At 31.5% G+C, this 24,861-nt stretch overlaps 1 protein-coding gene across 3 annotated transcripts in view; it reads right to left on the bottom strand.

Moving 5' to 3' along the window:
• Positions 1 to 24,861, bottom strand: part of dsb (scavenger receptor class B member debris buster) — a 397,095-nt gene that overhangs the window by 71,165 nt on the left and 301,069 nt on the right. For all 3 annotated transcript variants that reach the window (XM_075374397.1, XM_075374398.1, XM_075374395.1), the window contains one exon: positions 5,768 to 5,928. In XM_075374397.1, coding sequence (XP_075230512.1) covers positions 5,768 to 5,928 — 161 coding nt within the window. The remainder of the gene's footprint in view (positions 1 to 5,767; positions 5,929 to 24,861) is intronic.

Below are 24,861 nucleotides of genomic sequence, written 5' to 3'. Positions count from 1 at the left end.
AGATTAATATAGCCTAGGAATATAATTTTTTGAAAATCAAGAAGAAAAAGTAAAAAAAAATTTCTGGAAATCACACTGGAAACTTACAGATCTTTTTCCATCGCCATCGTAATAATACTTTTAATTACTATAATATTTTCTTATTTGGTTTCTTTTAAACAAAAAATTTTATGTGGATAACACATGACTTCCTCTCTTTTTTCTTTTTCTGTTTAGGCTCCGGAACCACCCTAAAGTATTACATTAGAGGATGAATGAGGATGATATGTACACATTTTTACATTACATATACACATTTTTTTTTTAAATTTAAACTTATTTCATTTGAAAGTGAGATACGATCCTCCAATTCTTTAATAAAGTGGACAGTTACAAACTTACACACTGGTAGACAACATATTGCATCACATTTTTTTGTGGTGTCCGTATCAGCATTTTATATTAATTTATATATTAATTTTGTTTCACGTCTCTCAGGTAGTTATGTGGTGTATGTTAGAACGTGTCGGATTGGTAACCATGCACACATCGGTTCTAATCCGACTTTATATACTTATATTTATTTAACCTTTTTTTTTAATGTAAATATATTGATTTATTAATTTCTGTAAAAATCGTTGAATTAAAATGACAAATACATAAAATTTTATTTCACTAAGATCCAAATATTTCATTAATTAAAATTTCATTTGGCTATAACTCTGGAACCAATGAAAATAAGTACCACTTATGTATATCGTTGAAAAGCTCTCGATGAGGGGTTATTTCTGCAGTTAAGAAAAAGTCCAAAATCCAAATTTTTTGAATTTTGGACGTACATACACGTAAGTACAGATGTCACGTCGAAGCTAGTCAAAATGGATTCAGGGATGGTCAAAATGGACATTTTCGTTGAAATCTGAAAAGGATCAATAAGATTCTAAAATCCTATGGCCTAACGAAGGACGATAAGAAACGGATCTCAAGGATGGACAAGATCAGGCATTATACAACGGTAATCCGACTAGGAGTTTTATACGGTGCAAAATGCAAAGCTCTGAACCAAGGCGAAATAAATAAACTGGAACTTGTTGAAAGACGGATACTAAGGAAAATCCTAAGACCCAAAAAAACTAACTACGGTTGGAAATTAAGGAAGAATGAGGAAGTTTATCGGGAGTTAAAATCGAGAAAGCAATACGTAAGCGAAGACTAGCATTCTATGGACATCTGAAAAGAATGGATTCAAACAGACTTATGAAGAGAATTTTTGAAAAGTATAACGGTGCCAAAGCGAAGGTTAAATGGTTTAATCAAGTTAAAGAGGACCTAAGAGTAGCAAACATAAACGAGACGTTTTTATAAGGCGTAAGTGTTCATAGGAAAATAATCTTAGAATTTAAAGGGATCCAGAAGGGGAAGAAAGAATGTGCTAAGCGAAAGTTGTCGGAAGAAAGAAGAGACAGTGAAAGAGTAAACAGTATTGGACAGCTAAAAAAAACTAACAGAAGTTAACTATTCTCTGCGGTCCTACAGTGGCCGGCGTCAAAAAAAAAAAATTATTCTATTACGTTTGATAATACCCTCCTGAGCTGGCGGCTGTATCAAAATAATAAAAAAACGACACATCTATCTTTCCTCAATATTAATAGATTAATTAATTAATAAATAAAGAAAATTCATTCAAAATTCCAAAGTTTCATGAAATTTTTTTTAAATGCAGTAAGTTAACTGTTTGTGATTAATTTATCGTTGAATGATATAAAAAAATATAAATTATTAAATGTTAGATTATCAAAGTAATTATTGTAGAAAATAAAATTAAAAATACCACACAGAATCTCGGTCGAATGAATTTAATATATCAGTTAGGACTTTGAGGTTATGAGTTAACGGTCACTATGTCAGATACATTTAGTAATACTCTTAAGTAACCGGCCGACCAAGGTCGTTCGAGTTAAGTTAATGTCCACATAAAGAGATTTTTAAAGCGAAAATAATATAAGTTAAAAGAATAAATAATTCACGGAATAGCAGATAAACATTCATCGGGTTGCAGTTTATGCAATCTTATGAGAACGCTGATCGAACATTCAAGTCGGTTTCTCCGGCTGCAGAAATAGGGAGCAACAGCATTCTTGATTGCGTATATAAAGGACGGTTGCTGTTACAAAGAGATTCTATCCCATTTTATCTTCTGTTTTTTCCTTATATTTTAATTCTTTCTCTTTTAATCTTATATATATCTGACCTACCTACTTTCCATTTTGTTATTCTTGCTTTGCCTGATCCTTCACTAATATATATATTTAACGATGTATTATGAATAAATAATTTAATGTTAACAAGTGTCGTCGTTACATTTATATATAAATACGTACATACTCACACATATGCATGCAACACACTTGACAGCACGAATAAAGGTATAAATATCTCCTTATGTTAATAATTCATATGTCATAACCGTTAACCGGTTAATGCATCGAGACTGTAAATTTTAGTATGATACTAGCTAGTAGCCGTGCAGCTAGGCCCTCTGGGCGGCGTCTCGGAATGGGATTATTATTAGGTGTTAAAAATTGATTACCTCTTGTGTAAAAATATTTTTTTGAATGATGAAAATTGATATAACGAAAGTTAAATTAGAAATTTAACTCTAGAAATTGATACTAACGAATCGAGATTTTCCGCTAGCGATCGGTAAATTCCGATGCCTACTTTTTGGTTGTAGTTCATTATTTTATGAGGAAAAACAATCACATAAATAAATTTAAAAAATGTAAAACACCACTCTTAAATTAAACGCACTAAAATGCAAAAAAATAATTTTCGGACGGTATCTCAGAATGGATTTAACAACAAGTTTTGTTGGTGATATATAAGTTTATGTGATAGTCTTAACTTAAAATTAAAAATTTGATGCTTTTGTCGTGATAAATGGCCTAAAGAGTGGGGTGCCGCGGCCCCACCACACTGACATACCATCCTAAAATTATTTTTTACATTTTAGTGCGTTTAACTTAAGAGTGGTATTTTAAAATTTTTTTCGTATTTTTTATTTTCTATTTTTGTGTGCATAAGTTTATACTTTACAACTGCGCTAGCGCACAAGTTTGAGCGTATGTAGCGAAAGATCAGATTGGTTTTACGGTGGGTGAGTGTAATCAAAACATAGGACTAAACGATTTAATATCCGGATAACCAAGATCCGGTCAATCAAGAGTGAAACTGATGCGTTAAACACTTAAGCTTGACCTGTGATACATACGCCGTTTGAATCGTGAAAATCGGACGAGCGGTTGCCGAGATATTACCGTGGCACCCCATCGCCCTTCCCAATTTCCGAACGGCGAAATATTATCATCGATGGGTACCACTGGCCGCGAATAGAGATATGATCTTGGATGGTCGAAATAATTTTCATGGCGCTAGGACCAACAATTTACGAGATATTTGCGATTTTTGTCCGAAAATTCAGATACGGTTAAAAAGTACTAAATTTTCCCAAATCTTCGGTATATATTTCGCATATATATCGATATATAATAGTATAGCAAGACTACATCTGACCACCACGAGTCATCTTTACGAATCGTGATTTTCCGCTAGTGATCGGTGCCAAGCTAAAGGGTACACATACACACGCAGACACACACACACACACACACACACACAAATGCCCATTTAGTAGGGTAGGATGTACCTGATTATTTTAATTTTAAGATGCCTGTAAGAAATTTTAGGTCTTGAGAAGAAAAGACCATTTTTACTCGTTAATTTTTAACAATTATATTGTCAAACTAAATATTTTTTTGTAATTTTTGTTGCTTTGTTTTTGCTTCGCGATTTTATATTAGAATTTTATCAATATTATTGTACATAATTATGTTTGGTTATTTCAGTAAGGTTCAAAATAGCTTCAGTGTTTTAACTATTTCAACTATAACATTTTGCCGTAAAATTTTATCAGGGGGTTCCATCCATGATGATGAAAAAGAGTTCTTTAACATCTTCTCACTAAGAATACAATTAAAAGAAAAATTTCCGACAAAAATGCTAAAGAAAATTAAAATTCATAATTTTCCTACAGCACTCCATTTTGTTTTATTTTGATTTCAACCACCACATTTTAGCGGGAAAGTATTTCTTTTAAAACGGTATAAAGTTAAGTTGACATAAATTTATGACAAAATAATATGATAAATTATATTATGATAATAATATGATTGAATTTTCGAGCCAAACGAAAAAAACCATCAATAATAAATCATCATATTCTATTACACAATTTTCGCAATGTGAGTCCTAATTAAATGAAATATTTTTACATGTTTAAAAAAATACTAATTTGTTTATGTTAACAGAAAAAAAGATTCCCGTTAGCGCTTTTGTCATTCAACATTTCGTAATATTATAACATTTTGATAATAAACCTTGAACGACTAAACAAGTAATAAAATTAGATATAATTTATTCAATCCATAAAATTTTCGGATCAAAAAAAAATAAAACAAAACACAAAATTATGGATAATGGATATTGACGTAAATAAAAAAATTATAAATGTGTTACAAAACAATTTGAATAATCAGAACAAAGTATTTACTACTTAACATTTATAGAATTAGGTATCATTTCAAAGAGAAAAAGCTCAGAACTGAGATTCATTAGTCTACAAACAAAAAAATGCTCCACAGTTTGAAAATGTAATCAGTGGATGTTGGCTATATCACTGTACAACTTATAATGTATTTTGGTTCACGTATCAAAATACGTGAACTACTTATTGCTTGAAAAATGAGGTTACGTTAAAAAAAAAAAAAAAAAAACAATAATAAGAAAAAAAGAAAATAATTTGTAAATATTTAAGTTCAAAAAAGACTTCACATCATCAAATTTAAGTAACCATTTTACTGAATTACGCAGAAAATTATTCACCCTTTACTGTGGTAACATATTATAAATCTTAGGATACAAACAGCAAAAATTCATTATAAACATTTCATTTCTGGGTTTGGTAAAGGATATACTGATCTTAAATTTGATGACCTTGATTGATCTTGCTATAATTGTCATTTTCGTATCTAATAAAAAAAAACTTTATAACCAAAAAGTAATAACATATTAAGTTCATATAATAACATATTAAATTAATAACATATTAAGGAAAAATATACTCTAAGCGCAGGTTATTATTTGCTAAAGAATAATCTTGGTACTGAGGGTACTTAGTAGCTTAATTTTACTTTCATAAGTTCCACCCGAACAGAAATTCCATATTGATAAACAAAAAATCAGTTTCAGAATAGAATTTGGAAAATAAAAAAGAAGAAATTAGAACATTTTTAAGCTCTTAGGCAATTCAGTTAAATTGTATAAAATAAAGTTCTATTTAGCAACAATTTTAAAAGCATATATCCGACTACTTTCGGACCGTTACTTCATCATCAGGGATTTCCCAAAAGATGTTAATTCAAATTCAAATGTATAATTGTATTTAAATTAAAATTGTTACGTTCATAATAATTGGTCGTCAAGAATTAAATTAATTCGTACGTCAGAAAGTACGTCATTAAGCATGTTTACGATTATTAAGTATAATAGCCGCAAACATTTTACGAACATGACGTTACGATCTTATTGACGTACAATTTAATTTTATTTCTATTATGAACGTAACAATTTTAATTTAAATACAATTATACATTATAATACCAACGGTGCTAAACGCTTAGTAAATTAAATTCAGTTAAATACCTTAATTTTATAACAAATTTAAACTTACCTGTAAACAAAAGGTCCAATTTCTTCTAAACGAGGTTTTTCACCCGCACTAAGAAATCCTTCAGGATTTGTTACATTAAAAATGAATACTTTTGTCAGTCTGAGAACTCCTGGCTTCTGCCAATAATGAAAACTCAGCGTGTCATTCCACAGCCGAAGATTCTGTAACATTGAATAAAATAAATTTCATTTTATTTTTAAATATATATTTACAACACCATACATGTTTATCAAATTATTAAATAATTTTCAAATTCGTTTTAGATTACAGTTGTTAAAAATAATATTTCTATGTTGAGTACTATTTACCTTTCTTTGTTTCATTCTTTTATTATATGTTGACGCGTTTCGGAATAACTCTATTGTCAAAACGTATTCTACTCAATGTGAGGACAATAAGTTTGATAATTTTTTTACATTTATTTATGCATTTATGAGGAGATCCTCGATCGAATTCAGAAAGAAAGTGAGACATTAGGGCTGAAATTAAATATCGGAAAAACAAAATTTATTATGGTAGATAGAACCAAAGATCTTCCAGTCAGTGATGCGCTGTGTGATTTCGAAAAGGTAGTCCGTTTCCTATATTTAGGGTCTAAATAGCTAAAGACGGGAGCTCGTCGGCCGAAATACCAAGAGAGTTATAGTTATCTTGGCGAAAGAGACGCTTACGAAGTTGACAGCTATTTGAAAGGATAATCACGAGGAATACAGACTACGACTGCTTCAGGTATTACTCTTCCCAGTAGTCATATACGGCGTTCGGACCTGGACCACCAAGGTGAACGAAAGACCGGAAAAGAGTTGATGCATTCAAAACGTGGGACTATGAAAGAACGCTCTGCGTCGCATGGACGGAAAAGAGGATGAAAACTCGCTTATTAACGAGCGGCATACAGAGGAGTTTGTCCACAATATTCTTCCAACGCATCCTTCGCTTTTTTGGCCATACAGTCCGTAGGCCTGGCGAAAGTCTTGAGAAGCAGTCATACAGGAAAAATCGAGGACAGTAGGTCACGCGGGAGATCACCGAAATGATGGCTAGAATAAATTCAAGAAGCGACTAGAGAAACATCACAGGATGAATGAGGATGATATGTTTGAGTGTAAATGAAGTGTAGTCTTGTACAGTCTCAGTTCGACCATTCCTGAGATGTGTGGTTAATTGAAACCCAACCACCAAAGAACACCGATATCCACGATATAGTATTCAAATCCGTGTAAAAATAACTGGCTTTACTAGGACTTGAACGCTATAACTTTCGACTTCCAAATCAGCTGATTTGGGAAGACGCGTTCACCAATAGACCAACCCGGTGGGTTGACTTGAGTAACACTAGGCACGTTGATTCGAACGGTAGAGGACCGTGAGTTACTGCGGTAAATTGTCAGCGGGATATAAATCGGGTCGCCAGCTCTTATACATGAGAGGAATGATCAATGATGATGCTAATTTATGAAAATATTCAGTAAGTTTCCTTGCTATTAAGAGTAACCACAAATAAATAGTTATTTCTTAAATAGAATTTTCAGTTATAAAATGGCTACCAATTAAGCTATTGGTGACAGCACGGACAGTTTGCCCTCACTCACCGACTCTCCGCCTGAAGATAAAATACGGGGATATAGTGGAATTTGACGTATAGTGGTCTTTGACGGTCACTGGTCAGTGGTGTATAATTTCTTTAGCAAGCGGTCAATTATACGAGTACAGCTCGTTAAAAAGAAAAAAAAATCTCTATAAGATGAGGTAGATCTACAAAACTAAAGCTATTATTATTTTTAAAACAAATTACGATAAAAAATCTTTTCATTTTTTATGGCAATGAAAAGATTTTTTATCGTAATTTGTTTAGTAGATTTATTATTATTTGCCTTAGTAGATTAAATCGTATTTCATTAAAAGGGATAATTCAATGGTTTAACGATCTAAAAACCATCCTCATAATAACTCTGGCCTAACCTTTGCAATATCTAATTTTTTAACATTCGGTCCATGTGAAATAATAAATTCATTTGTTAATGACCTTAAAATTCTATTCAAATTGGCCGGGAAATCCAGTTGATGTATTCTAGGAAATAAGTCTTTGAATTATGTTCCCGACATCATGATAATAAGAAGGAGATTGGTTTTTTTTAACTTGTCAGAGAAAAACATTCGTTTTATAAATAAAAAAAAACAAACATTAAAACCTCATTTCTTCTTCTTATTATTATTATTATTTTTAAAACACAAAATCAAAACAACATTAATTAATATATGACGTATTTTTTTACAACACAAATGTTAAATTAATCTCATCAATTAAATCAATACATAATTTATATACAATTAACAGAAATCACAATTTAAAATAAAAATAAAAACATATAAGTATTCCTGAAATTCTAAGAAAATATTCAACCTAAACCTTTTTCGTGTAATCGCTGAGCTGACATCTAAAGCCAATAAAACCTACAATTAAATGTAGAATTCAAAATATTAAACTTAATAATTTCATAAAAAGTAAAACAAACTTTCATTTATTATTTTTTATAATAATACTGAAGAAAATAGGTTAACAAAACACATATTGATAAATTCATTTCCGCTTCCTTAAATACTTATAGTGAGTCACCGGTTATCCGAGTACCGATATTCCGGATATCCAACCAACCGGACTGTTTAAATCCGCACTACAAATTAAAAAAAATAATAATAATACACCATTTGAAACATCTAATTAATTTTTTTGCAATTCGTTTAAAAAAACGTACATAAATTCAGGCCAGTGTGTCAATCCAAACCCGGGTTAGTCTAACGGTGAATTCGTCATCTCAAATCAGCTGATTTCGTAGTCGAGAGTTCTAAGGTTCAAATGGTAGTAAAGGCAGTTAGTTACTATTATACGGATTTGATTGCTAGATCGTGGATACCGGTGTTCTTTGGCGGTTGGATCTCAATTAACCATACATCTCAGGATCGGTCGACCTGAGACTATACAAGACTACACTTCTTTTAGATTCAAACATATCATACTTATTCATTCTCTTAAGTAATATGTTACGGTGGTTCCGGAGGCTAAACAGAAAAAAAGAGAGTCTGTCAAACCAATTATAGAATTAACTTCTGAAAAGATGATGTAAACACTTTAATTGGTCAAGTATAAACTTCAATGAAACGGCTTGTATAAAAGGATGTCACACGACAAACCTTTCGAATGCTCGTCTAACGTTATGGACTAGTTGGAGCGACAAAAAGAATGAGGTTTTCTACAGATCCTTTTTTTAAAACAATTGCGTGATCTTACAGCTCACAAACGAAGATCAGCGTTAAAGAAAGTACAAAAAGTTCAGCTTAGAAATTTTTTTAAAGAAGAAATATTTTTTTTTTTAATGTGTTTTGATTATTACTAAACTGTTATTAGTTATTATTACTGACTCTCGCTAAATTTTATTATATTAAACGTACTATAATTCTTTTGATTTTTTTGTAATTTTTCATTAACATATAGTAACTAACTCAATTTCCCTTCAATACATTTTTGTAAGTTTTTCTTACGCGTTTTTTTAAATAAGGGGTTTTAAAAGACATTTTTTATAAAACAGTTGAGTTAGTACATTTTAATTACTTTCAGGTGCCGGCCTCCGTGGTGCGCGTGGTAGGGTTTCGACCTTTTAGTAGGCTTTTCGGTAGGGTCCCGGGTTCGAATCCCGGTCAGGTATGGCATTTTCACACACTCTAAAGATCATTCATCCCATCCTCTGAAGCAATAACTTAACTGTGGACCCGAAGGTTAAAAAATAAAAATTCTTTCAGATAATTTTTGTAAATTCTAATTCTTTTATTAGCAAATTTCTATTTCGGATTTTTTTTAAAACTATTACTATATCTATTTTGTACATATGTTCTAAGTATTTTTTAATTTTATTAAATACATTTATTTTTTACATTTTCGCATTTTTATTATAAGTATGATTAAAAAATTATAATGATATGTCCAGTATGAATGATAAATCTTTTTAATTTTCCTTTGATTCGGCAATGCACAGATCAATCTACATAATCGGTGTTCCACTGTACTTTCTAATCTAATAACTGTTATAATTACTAGATTGTAGTTAAAAATATAAACTTGAAGCATAGTATTCATGTTGAAACATTAAACACGTTTTTAAATCAAACTTAACATAACTAGATCTTTATCTTTTTCTATGAATAACTTCGTGCTTAGAAAAAAAAAGTAAATTTCAACGATTAGACATTATTATTACCACAATTTTAAGCCGGCTCGTATTAATTTGACGATTTTTTTAATCATTACTTTTTTCTTTGTATTTCTTTTAAGGATAAAATAATTCTATTCGTCCTTAAAAGCGATCTTTATGTAAGAAGGATTGAAAATATTTATCTATCTATTCTACAACTTATTTTAAATTAATATTATCAACGTCGGTAGCTAGTAATAATTATTTTTGTCTTTTTTATCTAATTACTTAGCATCTACTCCTTTTTGAGTTAAAACGGTGTATTAACATGAAGAGATTACTTAATAACATTCTTTTTTTTCAATATAATTTCCTATTTACGTATGCTATTTACAATTTCTTATTTCTGGCATCATCGATCGCAAATCCTGATAAAATCATCGGAAACCAGTCTATTTCCAAAAATCTTCTTTATTTTCTAATTAAAAAAGAAAAAATCCACCACATTACTTTCGTGTACACCTGTTAAATTATATATACACATTTTTTTTTAAATTAAAAGTTCATAAAACTTAATTTCATTAATAACTTCTGATATTTTTTCCTTTTTTTGTTGTTATTATTGAATTATTATTTATCGTAACATTTTGTTTACAATCAAAGGTTAATAATTATTAATAAATCAATATATTTAAATTAAAAAAAAAAAAAAAAAACAAAAAAGGAGATGAAGTCTGATTCGAACCGATGTGCCTTTGTAAGAACCAAATATTTCACTAATTAAATTTTTATTGGGTTATAACTCTCGAACCAATGAAAATAAGTACCGCTTATGATATATCGGTGAAAACCCCTCAATGAGGGCTTATTACTGCAGTTAAAAAAATGTCCAAAATTCAAAGTTTTTGATATTGGGTTTTACTGGACACTTTTGGTTCATTAGATTGCAATCAAAAGCGGAGGTGTACAACTAGATTTTACAACAGTCGTAAATCCAAAATTTCAGCATCCTACGGCTAATCGTTTTTGAGTAATGCGAAATACATACACACATACGTACGTACGCCAGCTCTAGAAGGGAAAGTATTGTATTCGGTCCAATTTGAGCACGTGCGGTTTTCACCCGATCTTGACATTTTGCACCTAAGGAACCCAAAAATCCAAAAAACCGGGTGGAAATTATCCGGTTGTTAATGTTCATATATACGCGTATTTGGTGTCTTTACATCACCTTATATCTCTAGAACTACAGAACCGATTTCGACCAAACTTGGCCAGATAAAAATATTGTATTTAAATAAAAAGATAAATATTTTAAATTAAGTTAATTAAAATTAGTTTAAATTAATTTAAAATTAGCCAGGTGTCTGAAAGAGCCCACAGTTGTAGCCGTCACGCGCTAAAGCCGATTTCCAGGAATGTCCAACAACTGTGTTGTTTTTTTTTTTTTATTTCAATAACTAGATCTTTCTTTATATTTCTTATATACGTCAAGTCACAGTACTGTACTGGAAAATTTAACAAAAGGAAAACTCACCGTTAAAAAGGAATCAAAATATAATAGGAACCCTATTAAGATCAAAGTTTAAATGTGTGTTCATGCGCGCGCGTGTAATTAATTTTCTTAGTAATAATGAATAAGAATATATAAAAAAACTAAAATAAAATGTGATAAAAGATGATCTGTGCCCTTTACGATTATAATAAAATAAAAACCATGCGTTTCAAATAATTTCCCTTTTAAGAGTTTCAGACATAATAATTTACTACAGCATTATAATTAAGATGCGTTTAGGGTTCTACAAAACAAAAACGAATACGTTTTTGAACGTATTCATTTGAACGTTGGACAATAATTAAAAAATATTCAACAATAATTAATAATGCAATATAGAAGACACTTTTTCATACTAGTAAATATTTTCATTATTATTATCATTACACAGATCTTAAACTTTCTACAAGATCCGCTCTATTTATTTTTATAAACTAACTTAGTAATTATAATTAATTACTTTTTATTTTTACAAAATACAGGAAACAAATTGTTTATAAGTATAGATTTTGTGGATAAAAGATTTCAAACATTTTTATACGTAACATTTTATATTATTTGAAAGTAACAATGAAATTGTGGCTTTTAGTCTTTTGTTTATTACTAATTTAATTGTAAATACCAGGTGATCAAAAAGCCACACAATTTCTCTCAAAAAATACTAAAAAAAAAAATGAATACATAATTACACATTTGTTTGATCTAAAACACTTTTTTAACATCTAATTCTACACAAGTTCTTGTATTTTTTCAGTTTCAGTTTTATTCTTAAAACTAAAATTTCAAATTTTAAAATATTATATACAGTATTTTTCAAAAAACCCCAGAGAAAGAGAAATTCTGTTGATGTGAAATTAGGTGAGGCGAAGTAATTTAATTCTTTTGAAGTTAGACGGCCATGAAAGATTTATTTAAAAAATCCTTAATTTAGGCTGATATAGTTGGTTTAGGAAACAATACCTACCCTCAGGCTCTAAAAGAATAACAAATTTAGTTTTCTTAGTAAACATACTGTCTTTTATCATTAACTAGCCGATCAAGACTCGCTTCGCTCGCCCGATAGTTCAAGAAGGTGGGTTCTCCACCTGGACCCCGATGCATTTGTTATTCTTATGGTTGTTAGAATATATATTAAATATTTTACATATATTCATTAAAAAAACTAAAAAACTATTTACTTCATTATATTTCTGTTGTCATGGTGACAACATGTTAATATAATATATAAAATATTATAATAACGAAGTAAAAGGATATTCTTTTTTCTTTAATTCACAAATTCACTTCCGAGGGAGTTAGGGCCTCGATCTGTGGCTTAAAACCTTCCCTGGGGTAACACAAATGTATCCTGAAATCTGAAAACATCGGTTGTCTAAACGAACAAACTTTCGCATTTGTGTATATAACATTTTTAAGTTGTGATTTTTTAACACAGCTCTAATCCCAGTGTTTTCCTTTTTTATATCCAAAACACAAATATAATTTTAGATAAATATTTAAAATAAAAAATTAAATAAAATGTTACAATACCAAAATAAAATCAAAATGAAGAAAAATAATGAAAAAAAATTGAACTACAACTGTATAATACATTGTATTGTGTACTATAAACAGAACTTTGTTTACGTTAGCATTTATTCTATACTTATTTATTTTTATAAAATTAAAAAAAAAACTTATGCTTACAATAAATATTTGTTTTTTTAAATAAAATATAAAAAAAAATAATAAGTATAATAAACGTTTTCAGCTTTTTTTTCAGTCTATTATGAACTATTAAATCTAACGCATTTGAACTAATGTTTTCACGCAAACTACAGCTCCATTTAATTTATGCACCAAATATTTAACTAATCGTTTTAAAATATAATGTATAATAAACAATTTAAAAATTAAAACTAAAAAAAAAATTAAATACAGACAAAAAACGGAAAATAATTAGCTTAATATTTAAAATAAAAAAAGTAGTAAAACATATTTTAGAAAAAGCTTTGATAAAACGTACTTTCAATAAAACTGTATGTGCTGCGATCTAGCGTAGAAGCGCTTCATTCAAAATAAAATGTTACACAAACAACCAACGAACCATGTTTTTTTTATGGGGAGAAAAAAATTCGTCCGATGATTTTCTTCTACGAAACGGTACACCAAACACCAATTTTTTCATTATGTAAAGACGATTCGTGAAATATATGTGGATTTACATTAATCCAAATTCCCATATTATGTAAATTTAACCACTTTTTTGTTTTAACCTCCGGAACCACTGTATGGTATTACATCTTCAGGATGAAAGAGGATGATATGTATATGAATGTAATGTAGTTACTGGATCAACCACTCCTGAGATGTGTGATTAATTGAAACCCAACCATCAAAGAACACCAGCATCCACGAAAAATAAAATTATGTGATATGCGTATTTTTAATAAACTCGTAAATCGAGGAGTTATTAATCCGTATAAATGGTAATCCGCTGTACATGGTTCTTTAAGTTTCTAAAAACCAATCAATATTGTTTTTCTTAAGGAAGTTTATTTGAAAACATAAAGATTTTCCAGAAGACTGCAGCTATCGGATATTAATATGGATAATTTATTCGACAATAGCAATGAAGAACGGGTAGAACATAAATTCTACCCCATAATCTTTATAAAAGTCAAGGAATAAACGATTTACTGGAAGAACGACTGTTTAGAAACATATTTAATTAATTAATTCTTGCGTCTGATTTATAAAAATATATTCGCGTGTAATATTCTAAAATAAGAACACTGTGTAACAAAAATTAATTTTACATCTCTATAGAAAAAATTTAACTAATTTTTTTAACCGAATAATAATTTTAAATAAACTAGAATACACAAAATCCAAAATAAAATAAAAAGTAGTAAATTTTAAAATGTTCTCTGGTAAATTTTATTATTAGCATAATTACAGTGAAAAAGACTACCAAGGAATTAAATATACAACATAGAAACGTTTATACAGACAAAAAATAACAAAGGAAAAATAAATATGACGGAACTAAATAGATTAATTGAGGAAATACAAATTTTTGCAATATCCATGGGAAAAATAAATATGCGAAACTCTCCGATAATATTTTTCTTTTGATTAAATTTACAAATGAAATATAATGATACTGAATGATGGGAAATAACGTCACGTATAGGAACTCACTTTCAGAATAAATGACAATAAAACAGAAGTAATAAAAAAGCAAACAAAAGGAAGAAAAATGAAATATACTATCGTAAAATTAATTTCCAATTTAACTATGTTTCACTTAAAGAAAAAAAAATCAACAATACGTTAAGAAAAAAAATATAAATGGAAGGTTTCATTCAGTGAATAAGTCTACTCGTACGAATTCAAGAATCTATAGGGATTAGTTTGACACTTTTAAAATATATATAGCAGTCTATAAAATTCCAATGATGAAATCTTTACAAAATAAAAATTTCACAAAGTCAAGGAATACAGACTTTTAATTTGAATGCAATAATAGAAGAATGTTTAAAATTAAATTACCTTACACTATTCGAGATTTAAAACTATGGAGGAAAGGAAAATTTTGAGTCTTGCGAGAATAGTAACTTACAACATACGAGGTCTGAAAATAAAGTAGAGACTAGTTTTTTTGGCAGGCAAAGTGGCAACACTGTAAAGTTACTAGTAAACATATGGTTATATGAACAGCTGATTTATATTAGGTATTCATATTTTTAGTCTATTGTTGTCATGAAAGACGTAAACAAACTTTTCGTGAAACGAGTTTTTGTTGTGTCTTACAAAAATGAATGATACTAATATGAGCAACTTGTGCAATCAAATTTTATGTTAAACTCGTTGAGAATTCGGCTGAAAAATTTTCAAAATTGAAAAGGGTATATGAAGATGACGCTCTGTCACGAGCCGAAGTTTTTAGGTGGTTTAAACCATTTTCAGATAGCCGGGAACAGTTGCGGACGATCCACGCTCTGGAAGACCATTAACGTTAAAAAGTGACGGAAATGTTGAGCGATCAGACTTAATACGGTACGACCGGTGATTACCTGTCAGATTGATTGCAGAACAATTAAATTTGAACAGTACCCACAGTCCGTCAAATTTTGACAAACGAACTGGACATGAAAAAAGATTGTGCACATTGGTCCCAAAATACTATATATACCAAATATATTGGTGATGAGTCTTGGATATTTGAGAACGATCCAGAAACAAAACACAAGGAATGGCACATTTCAAACTCACCACGTCCCAAAAAAGCAAAAATGAGCAAATAAAAAATCAAAACCATGCTAATTTTTTTCTTCGATAGTAATGGCATTGTCCATAAGGAGTTCTCACCTACAGGACAGACTGTAAATAATATGAGAAATTTTTGAAAGACTGCGGAAAAGAGTTGTCCACGTGAAACCAGCCATCAAATAGAGCTGGATGCTGCATCATGACAATGCACTTTGTCACACTGCAATCTCAATTAATAAGTTTTTGGCAAGAAAAACATTCCTGTGGTTCCTCAACCATCTTATTCACCTGACTTGAGTCCCTGCGACTTTTCCTTTTCCCGACTTTAAAAAAAAACCTCAAAGGACACCATTTTGAAACAGTAAAAAACATTAAAAAAATGTAACCGACTATCTGAAGGATATTCTGGTTTCTGAGTTCCAACACTGCTATGAAGAGTGGAAAATCCGTTTGAGGCGTTGCGTAGCTTCCCAAGGGAACTATTTCGAAGGTGGTAAAGTCCATATATTATTGGATTGCAAATAAAAGGTTTTTCTGAACCGGTCTCATTATTTTATTTACAGATTCGTATTAAGGCATTCAAAATATTAATTAATCGGGCTGTGAAAGGAAATGTAAAACATAGGATCTGTAAGGAAAATAAAATATACGGTTTGTGAAATAATGGATTGGATTTCAGTAGCTCATAGAAAGGCATGAGGAACATTTAAAGAAATTACACTGGCAGCAACAGCAGCTTCTACTGCACTATGTAATTACATGTCACTACTAGCAACTATGATTGTTGTACTGAGGGAGAATATTTGTGGTTTCTCTTTCCTACTCAAGATATAGCAAAATATATTCTGTAACAATTTATCAAGAAGGCAATGGAAAACAACTTAGCTCCTCTCGTTAGTAAACTCGGCAGTGTTATTCTTGGGAACGCTTATGAAATCTTTGAGAGTGACTTTTTTCCATGTCAGGCCGTTAATAATTTTTACAATTAAGGTAACCTACATACAATATTCTGTAATTTATTGTTCTGTAAGTTCAACGTAATTTTCGTAGAGTGTACGATAGGAAGCCTCCTAGTAGGTATACAGTTTACTCTTGGCACAAAACCTTCGTCTTGACATGTTCTGTTAAACATACAAAATCACCAAGACGCCCAGGCGTCCTTGAAGCTGCTGTTAAACAACTCAGAAAAAGCTTTGCACGTAGTCCAAAGAAATCAACTCGACGTGCGTCACGTGATATTGGCATTTCATAAACGACTGTTTGGCGCGTATTACGTAAATGATTACACTTGGAGTCATACAAACTAAACGTGTTTCAACAAATTAAATACGACGAAAAAGTTGTTCAGCTGCAGTTTTGTGTGGGAGTGATGAATAAAATTGCAGATAACGATACGTTTTTAGACGATGTAATTTTTAGTGAAGGGGCCAACGTTTCATATCAGTGGCAAGGTGAACAGCCATGTCTGCAGAATATGGGGTAGAAAAAATCTCATGAAAACCTGCAGCACGTTCGTGTTAGCCCTAAGGTCAATGCTTTTGTGTCCTAAGCAAACAAAGATTGTACAGTCCGTTCTTCTTCCAAGAAGCAATCGTAAATGCATCATTTATTTGAATATACCTCAAAAGATTTTAATTCCTCAATTAGACGATGATGATAAAGATGGACGCCATTACCATCAGCAAGACGAGCACCACCTCACTACCACCTAGAAGTCCAAGAGTTTCTTGATGATACTCGATTTCCAGATCGGTGGATCGCTCGTGAAGGTCCAATCGCATAGCCACCTCGCTGCCTAGATTTGGCCCCGTTAGATTTCTTTCTTATGTGGTTTCATTAAAGATCGGGTTTATGTACCACCACCTTTGCCTGCCGATCTCGTCGAGCTAAGTCTTCGAATTAACACCGCATCTGCAGAGGTAACACCCGACTTGCTGGCTAAAGTCTGGAATGAAATCGATTTCAGGTGGGATGTATGTCGCATTACAAATGAAAGCTATATCGAACCAAAGTGAATTTTGGGTGATAAACTTGACGTGTTTTTCTATGAAATGTGACATCAACCGAATCTGTAAGTTATCTCAATAAATTTTTATATGCTTTTAAAATTGTGAAGTCCTTTTTGAATCACTCGGTATAAGTCAGTACAGTATATTAATCTAAATAGCTATACGGGTAAGACATACGACGTGTGGCTATTAAATAAAGAGAATAATGCTGCTACAGAAGAACGACGCATGCGCCAAATTCGTACGACCGAGAGCTGTGTAGCGTGAAGCCTTCTGTTTCGATTATTGCCACTCTAGTTTCTGTAGACATATTATTCTACCGTGGCATACGTTTGGATAACATCTGTTTTTTGTTTTGCCGAAAAAATGATAAGTTTTTTACTAGTACAAAGAGTTATCGTGATATTTCATATAAAACTTAGAAAAACCGCTACTGAAACTTATCTTTTATTAAAACAAGTATATGGTAATGATTGTTTATCACGTGCGCGGTTTTTTGAGTGGTTTAATCATTTCCAAGATAGCCGAGAAGACGTTAAGGATGATAATCAAAATCCAAACCGATAATGATTGTTTTTTCGATATGGGATTGTGTACCTTTCACAAGGTTCCTGAAGGTTGAACTATTAATCAAAATTACTGCCTTGATGTCCTTTCTCAACTCCGTGAAAAAATAAGCAAAAAACGACCCGAATTGTGGAAGAACAAGTCATGGGATTCCTCATTAGGAAAACGTATCAGCTCACCCTGCATTGTCGTTCAAGAAGTTCTAGCCAAGTATAACATCCTAGTTGGATCATCCGCCTTATTCGCGTGACCTGGCACAATGTGCCTTTTATTTGTTCCCCAAGATCAAACCTGCATTAAAAGGAACAAGATTTCAGACCGTTGATGCTGTGAAAGAAAAGCGGCACGCGTCGTGAAAGAACTCACAAAAGAAGACTTCCAGCACTGTTTCGAACAATAGAAAATTCGCATGGAGCGTTGTAGGGATTGGGGAGGGGTGTATACTGAAGGGGACTAAATATGTATAAATTGAACTAAATATGTATAAATTTAAAATAAAATATTTTACAACATTAGTCTCGTTATTTAATAGACTCACCTCGAAAAGGCAATTTAATAATTTAAAACTTTTATGTGCTCTAATATATTTAATCACATCTATTATGCTTATTTTCGGTTACTAATAAGATAGTTAGCAGATTACTGTAAAAATAGATAACAGTAACATATAATTTTTTATAATCATACGTTATAAATTAATAGCGGAAATAAAGTAATAATAAAAATAATAATGTAATAAACCTTGTAATAAATAAATTTATATTTTATAACTAAACATTTTATTGGCTAATATTCCGGAAATGGAAAGGAAATGCTACTTATTATATTTAAGGATGTAACTTAAGGCATAATATTATTGTAGTTACCAAGGATAAAAAGAAAATAATATATATATATATATATTTTATTTTTTTTCAAAATAAATATGAATAAATTCGCATAAACGAGTATAAATTGTGTAAACTATTCTTATACGATAACATAATTCTAAAGAGAAGTTTGAGATTGATAAAGGATAAAGGAAGAAGAAGAAGAAGAAGCATGAAACGCCAACTCTCTTACAATGAAAATGAAGGCCTACTAGAGAATAAAAATGTGTGGGGTAACGAGTTTCTAAGGATTTGAAGAAAAGTTTATTAATTTATTTACATATTTTTGCGCGTGTATGTGTATTTTGTGTATGTGTGCTTTGTGGGTGGGCGAAAAGTTTTTACCATTTAAAAAATGCCAAACCTAACCTAGATTCTTATTACATTATAACTTACAATAAATTGAAAAATAACTGGAAAGATTGCCACTTAATGGAATATAGTATAGTTTTAATATATAGCTTTTTGAGATTGACAAACTAATAACTGTATTATGGCACCGGCAAAAACACAACTTTTAATGATAATAAAATGCATATTTATTGTTTATATATCTATGTATAATTTTTTAGTAAAATAAAATAATCAGACTCCTAGAGTATTCTTTCGTCAACAAGTAAGCAATGCAAAAATATTCAAAATAATTACTCAAATTGCAGTCAATGCTACAAAAAACAAAATTAAATAAAAAAATAATAATAAAAAACATTAAAATATAATAAAATAAATTTAAAAAATGTATACGTATATTAAAAATTAATATTTATTCAATGAAAAAACTTCAAAGTTTTCACTGAAGACTTTAAAGAATTTCAGTCATCACTGAAGACTTTAAAGAATATCAAATGAAATCATTTCAAAAAAAAAAGCAGGTAAATATATTAAAACCTTTTTTATTTTATATTTTTATCATTATTTACTAACCCGATAGATCCCTCTATTTACACGATTTTCCAAACAGGGTTGTAATGTATTTAGGATGGATTTTTGTGTCCAATGTAGCATCTCAATGGTTGAACCGATTTAGATGTATGATCCCGCTTTGAAATCTTTACGTTACCGGGAGTATCAAAGGCCATATATATATATATATATATATATATATGGCCGTATATATATATATATATATATGCATATTAGTAGCTGCAGAGGCGTGCCGTAGGCACGTCCTCCGCTGCTAGGCCCTCCGGACGGGTTGGTCTCTGAATGGGTTTATCAGGTATAAAAACTTGATCATCTCTGGTGTAAAGTTTTTTTTTAATGATGAAAATTGATTTAACGAAAATTAAATTAGAAATTTAACTCTAGAAGTTGATATAACGAATCGGTATTTTCCGCTAGTGATCGGTATATTCCGGTGCCTACGTTTTGGTTATAGTTCATTATTTTATGAAGAAAAACAATCATATAAATACTTTACTTTTTCGTGTCCCGAGCGATGAGACATCAAAACCTTTGCGACCAGTATTGTGCCACCGAAACACCAGAAGCATTTCCTTGCCACAGATCTTCTAGTGTGCGTTTGGTTGGGCAGAGGGTGCATTTAAGAAAAGTTCAGAGTCCTGAATCTCACCGCACTCGCAGTTCAGGTCGTTAGGCTCTATTTGACGCCATCTAGCGCGGTTAACTCTGGTTGGTGCAACCCCAGTTCGAAGCCGGTTTAAAGTCACCCACGTTTGCCAGTCCAGGTCATGTCCTGGAGGTGTTGGAGCCCTTTTTGGGAACCATGGAGGGGGCTCGATAGATAGAGTTCAAAAATCCCTTTATCGATTTCAGTCTCTGAGGGGGTGGTCGCTCCATCTGGTACATTGTATGTCCTGTATCGAAAGATTGTCTGAACCGTTCAATGTACTCGGCTTCAGCTCGACGTATTCCAGGTTCCTCCATGCCCGCCGCTCGGTGCAACTTTTCAATAGGAGTGGATTTCATACATCCCGTTATTAAACGACAGGTCTCGTTCAGCGCTATATCAACCTTTTTGGTGTGTGTTGATCTGTTCCACACAGGACATGCATATTCGCCTGTTGAATAACACAAAGCTCTAGCTGCCGTCGACAGGACGGTTGGCTTAGCACCCCTTTTACTGCTTCGGAGTTTCCTCAGGAGATTGTTCCTCGTATTTACTTTCAACATTGTGCTTTGACAGTGAGCCCTATACGTAAGCTATCTGTTTAATATAACTCCAAGGTACTTTGGCGCTTCTGAGTGTTCCAGCTGCCGATCGTTCCATGTAACATTCAATCGTCTTTTTGCTTCCCTGGTTTTCAGATGGTAGGCGCATACAATTGTTTTCGTTGGTTTTGGTTTTAAGGAGTTTGTTTTATCTCAACTTCTGGAAAAGGTTGATCTTACACAGCCAAGGCAAGGTCGTCCGCATACATGAAATGCTCGGCCTCGGGGAAGATAGGTTGATCGTTGGTAAACAGGTTGAAATGTAAGGGTGATAGTACACCGCCCTGAGGCAGTCCATTCCTCTGGTTTCTCCAGCGATTTTTCTTTCCTTCGAAGCTAACATAAAAACGCCTGTTCTGTAGTAATGATTCTACTATTTTAGCTAGTTGGTGATCCCCTGTTGATATAAGTATTTTTTGTAGAAGCAGTCTGTGGTTTACTGTATCGTAAGCCGCCGATAAGTCGACGTATGCAACGCCTGTGATGAGTTTCTCCTGAGAGCCCTGTTCAACGTGCTTTGTCAGCTTTAAAACTTGACCTGTACAGTTTTTGCCCGGTCTAAACCCAGCTTGTTGAGGAATAAGTATTTGTTCAATAACCGGTTGAATGCGTTCCAGAATCATTCTCTCGTAAAGCTTGTACATGTGACTGAGAAGTGATATAGGTCTGTAACTGCTGGGTTCTTCAGGAGCTTTGCCCGGCTTGAGAAGTGCGACCACCTTGGATTTCCTCCATAGTTCATCACATAAATAAAAAATATATTATTAATATATATATCGAATGTATATCGATATATAATAATATAAGAAGAATACACCTTACCACCACGAGACGTACTAACGAATCGGGATTTTCCGCTAGTGATCGGTACATTCTGGTGCTAAGCTAAGAGGGACGGACATAATCACAGACAGACACACATACAAATTCCCTTTAGTAGGATGTAGTAGTGGAGATTTGCCGGTTGAAGCGCAAAATTTAATGAATTGAATTAATGAACTGTGAACTGTGAGCCTCTGTCACTGTATGAGCTGAGTTTAAACTGAATGAATCGAATCAATCGAGTGAATAATATTAACAAAAATAATAGAATTAAATTTACGTTAAATAATATTACGAGTAAATTAAAAAAATTCTGTCTAACAGTAATGGGCTTCTCTCAGGAACTGCGTGTGAGGCTAGAGTGGTGAGGTGATGTGAGTACCTCGTGCAAGGCTCGACCGATCATCACCATCAATTGATAAGTAACAGAGCGCCCCTGAGGTGCGATGGGGTACGGTTATAAGATCTCTGCAAACAATCGTCCGATTTTCAAAATTCAAATGGGGTATTTGTCACTATACTTAAACTAAATTTTCAGGTACACTCTCGCTCTAAAATATCACGGTTATTTGAAACTGTTATTATATCTTTATAACCAATTTTCCGATTTTCATAATTCATAGAGGTTATTTGCTAGTGTAATACAACATCACGATGGAATCAAATCAGAACAAAAATTAATTGATATGCTCAGAAATGTACCTTATTTACACGACTACCCAAAAAGGAGTATAATATATTTAGGGTATATGTATACATGTTTGTTCCACCGTTGCAGCTCAAGAGCTGAATTGATTTAAATTTATGACGCCGCGTTGGAATCCTTACGTTACTAGGAGTGTCATAGGCTCTATATATATATATATATGTGTGTGTGTGTGTGTGTGTGTGTGTGTGTGTGTGTGTTTAAATAAATTAAACAAATTTAAAAAAAAATTATACTATATACGAAATTCACCTATACACGCGCTTTAATTACCCTATATTAGTAAATATTCTGTATTAAAGAGCAATTTTTTTTTTGGCAGTCGTGTTTTTTAATTTTATTTGTTCATGAGATTAGGTAAAATTACCATATATGCTTGAAGCATTGGAGTATGAAGCAAGACATACTCCACAGCGTGTATGCATATTGCACAGAACCTTGTAACCTAAAGGCAGATACGGCTACATTAGAATAAATTAAACTAATAAAATTAAATACCATGAAATTATTGTTCTGCTTAACAAAACCTTTCCAAAACATTTCGTACAATTATCATAAAAGTTTTATAATCGCTATTAACCTTTATACATATTTATACATCGGACACTAGTTTTTACGAAATTAAGGAGATTTGTTTAAAACACTAACAAACATACGTACAGTAAAGCATCTAAAGGATATCGGAACCACGAGAAACTACTTTCTTCTTAAACAGACGACTATTTAACAAGTTTTTGTAACCCAGTGATCACGGAGGCTAAAGTCGATATGGATTGAAAGCAACCTATGGGTAAAACCAATAGAAAGAATACGAAAATTTCAAAAAAGAAATAATAAAAAAAAAATGAACAAGATACAGGTCGTCAAAAGTAGATAAGAATGGTGCTATGCCGAACGTGACCAAGGTGATAATAAAAATTGTTGTATTACGGAGAAGTTAAAAGAACATAAATTCAGTTTTCAAATCGGCAAACAATCGGCAATGCGCCAGTGTTAAGCGATGACGTGTAGAGTAATTTATTTTAAATTAAACGATTTCAGAAAATTAACATATATATCATATAATCTAATGTAATTAACTTTTTATTAAAGTAATTGACTTACAACAGAATTAGAATATCAAAAAATTATTTCTAAAACTACTCGTTATGAATTTTTAAAAAATTATTTTGTCTGAAAAGAAACGATAAGATGAAAAGCGTTGTATTAAAATTGGTATACATGTTACAAATTATAATTTTAAAAAGATGAAGGATGGGCAGTTATAAATAATATCTTATTGTACAAAAATTAATAGATGCAAAAAGAAAGATCAATTTGTATCGTTAGGGCGCTACAATTATAAAATCATTATGTTCTTAAACGAAATTTAAATATATATGTAAATTGTAAGGTACTAAATATTCATGTATTAATAAAATTTTTTTATAAATATTCAGTTACATTTAATACGTTATTTTAATAATGTTTAAGAATAAAATCTCAAAATTAAAATGTTAACGGAGATAAATAAATTCCGAGTATAATTTTATTGTTAAAAAAAAATACAGTTACTGATTTACGGTGTTTAGGTTGGAGATAATATATATATATATATAATAGATGGTAAAGGATGATGAAATATAGGGTGTTCATAAAGTCTTACAAAAATTTATTACAGAACATATATTACTGTTACATCTGTGCGGTTTGTGACAAAAGAAAGAAAAAAATTATCAAGTTTTTTTTATATTGGCTTGTTGCAGGTAGAGGCAGAATAGAGAGCACTGTGATCAATTTTTTACAAAGAAAACACAAGAAACTAAGTTTACACACGTATCAAGTATTGCACATCTACAGCCAGATGACGACCCTCATCGTGCTGCCTTTGCGACCGAGATTTTGCAGCGGATTGATAACGACAACGAGTACCTGCAGCGTCGTGTGTGTTTTTCAGACGAGGTTACTTTCCAC

This window comes from Lycorma delicatula, chromosome 9, assembly GCF_047948215.1.
Source record: "Lycorma delicatula isolate Av1 chromosome 9, ASM4794821v1, whole genome shotgun sequence".
Taxonomy (NCBI): Eukaryota; Metazoa; Arthropoda; class Insecta; order Hemiptera; family Fulgoridae; genus Lycorma; species Lycorma delicatula.
This window is presented reverse-complemented; position numbering and strand designations above follow the sequence as displayed.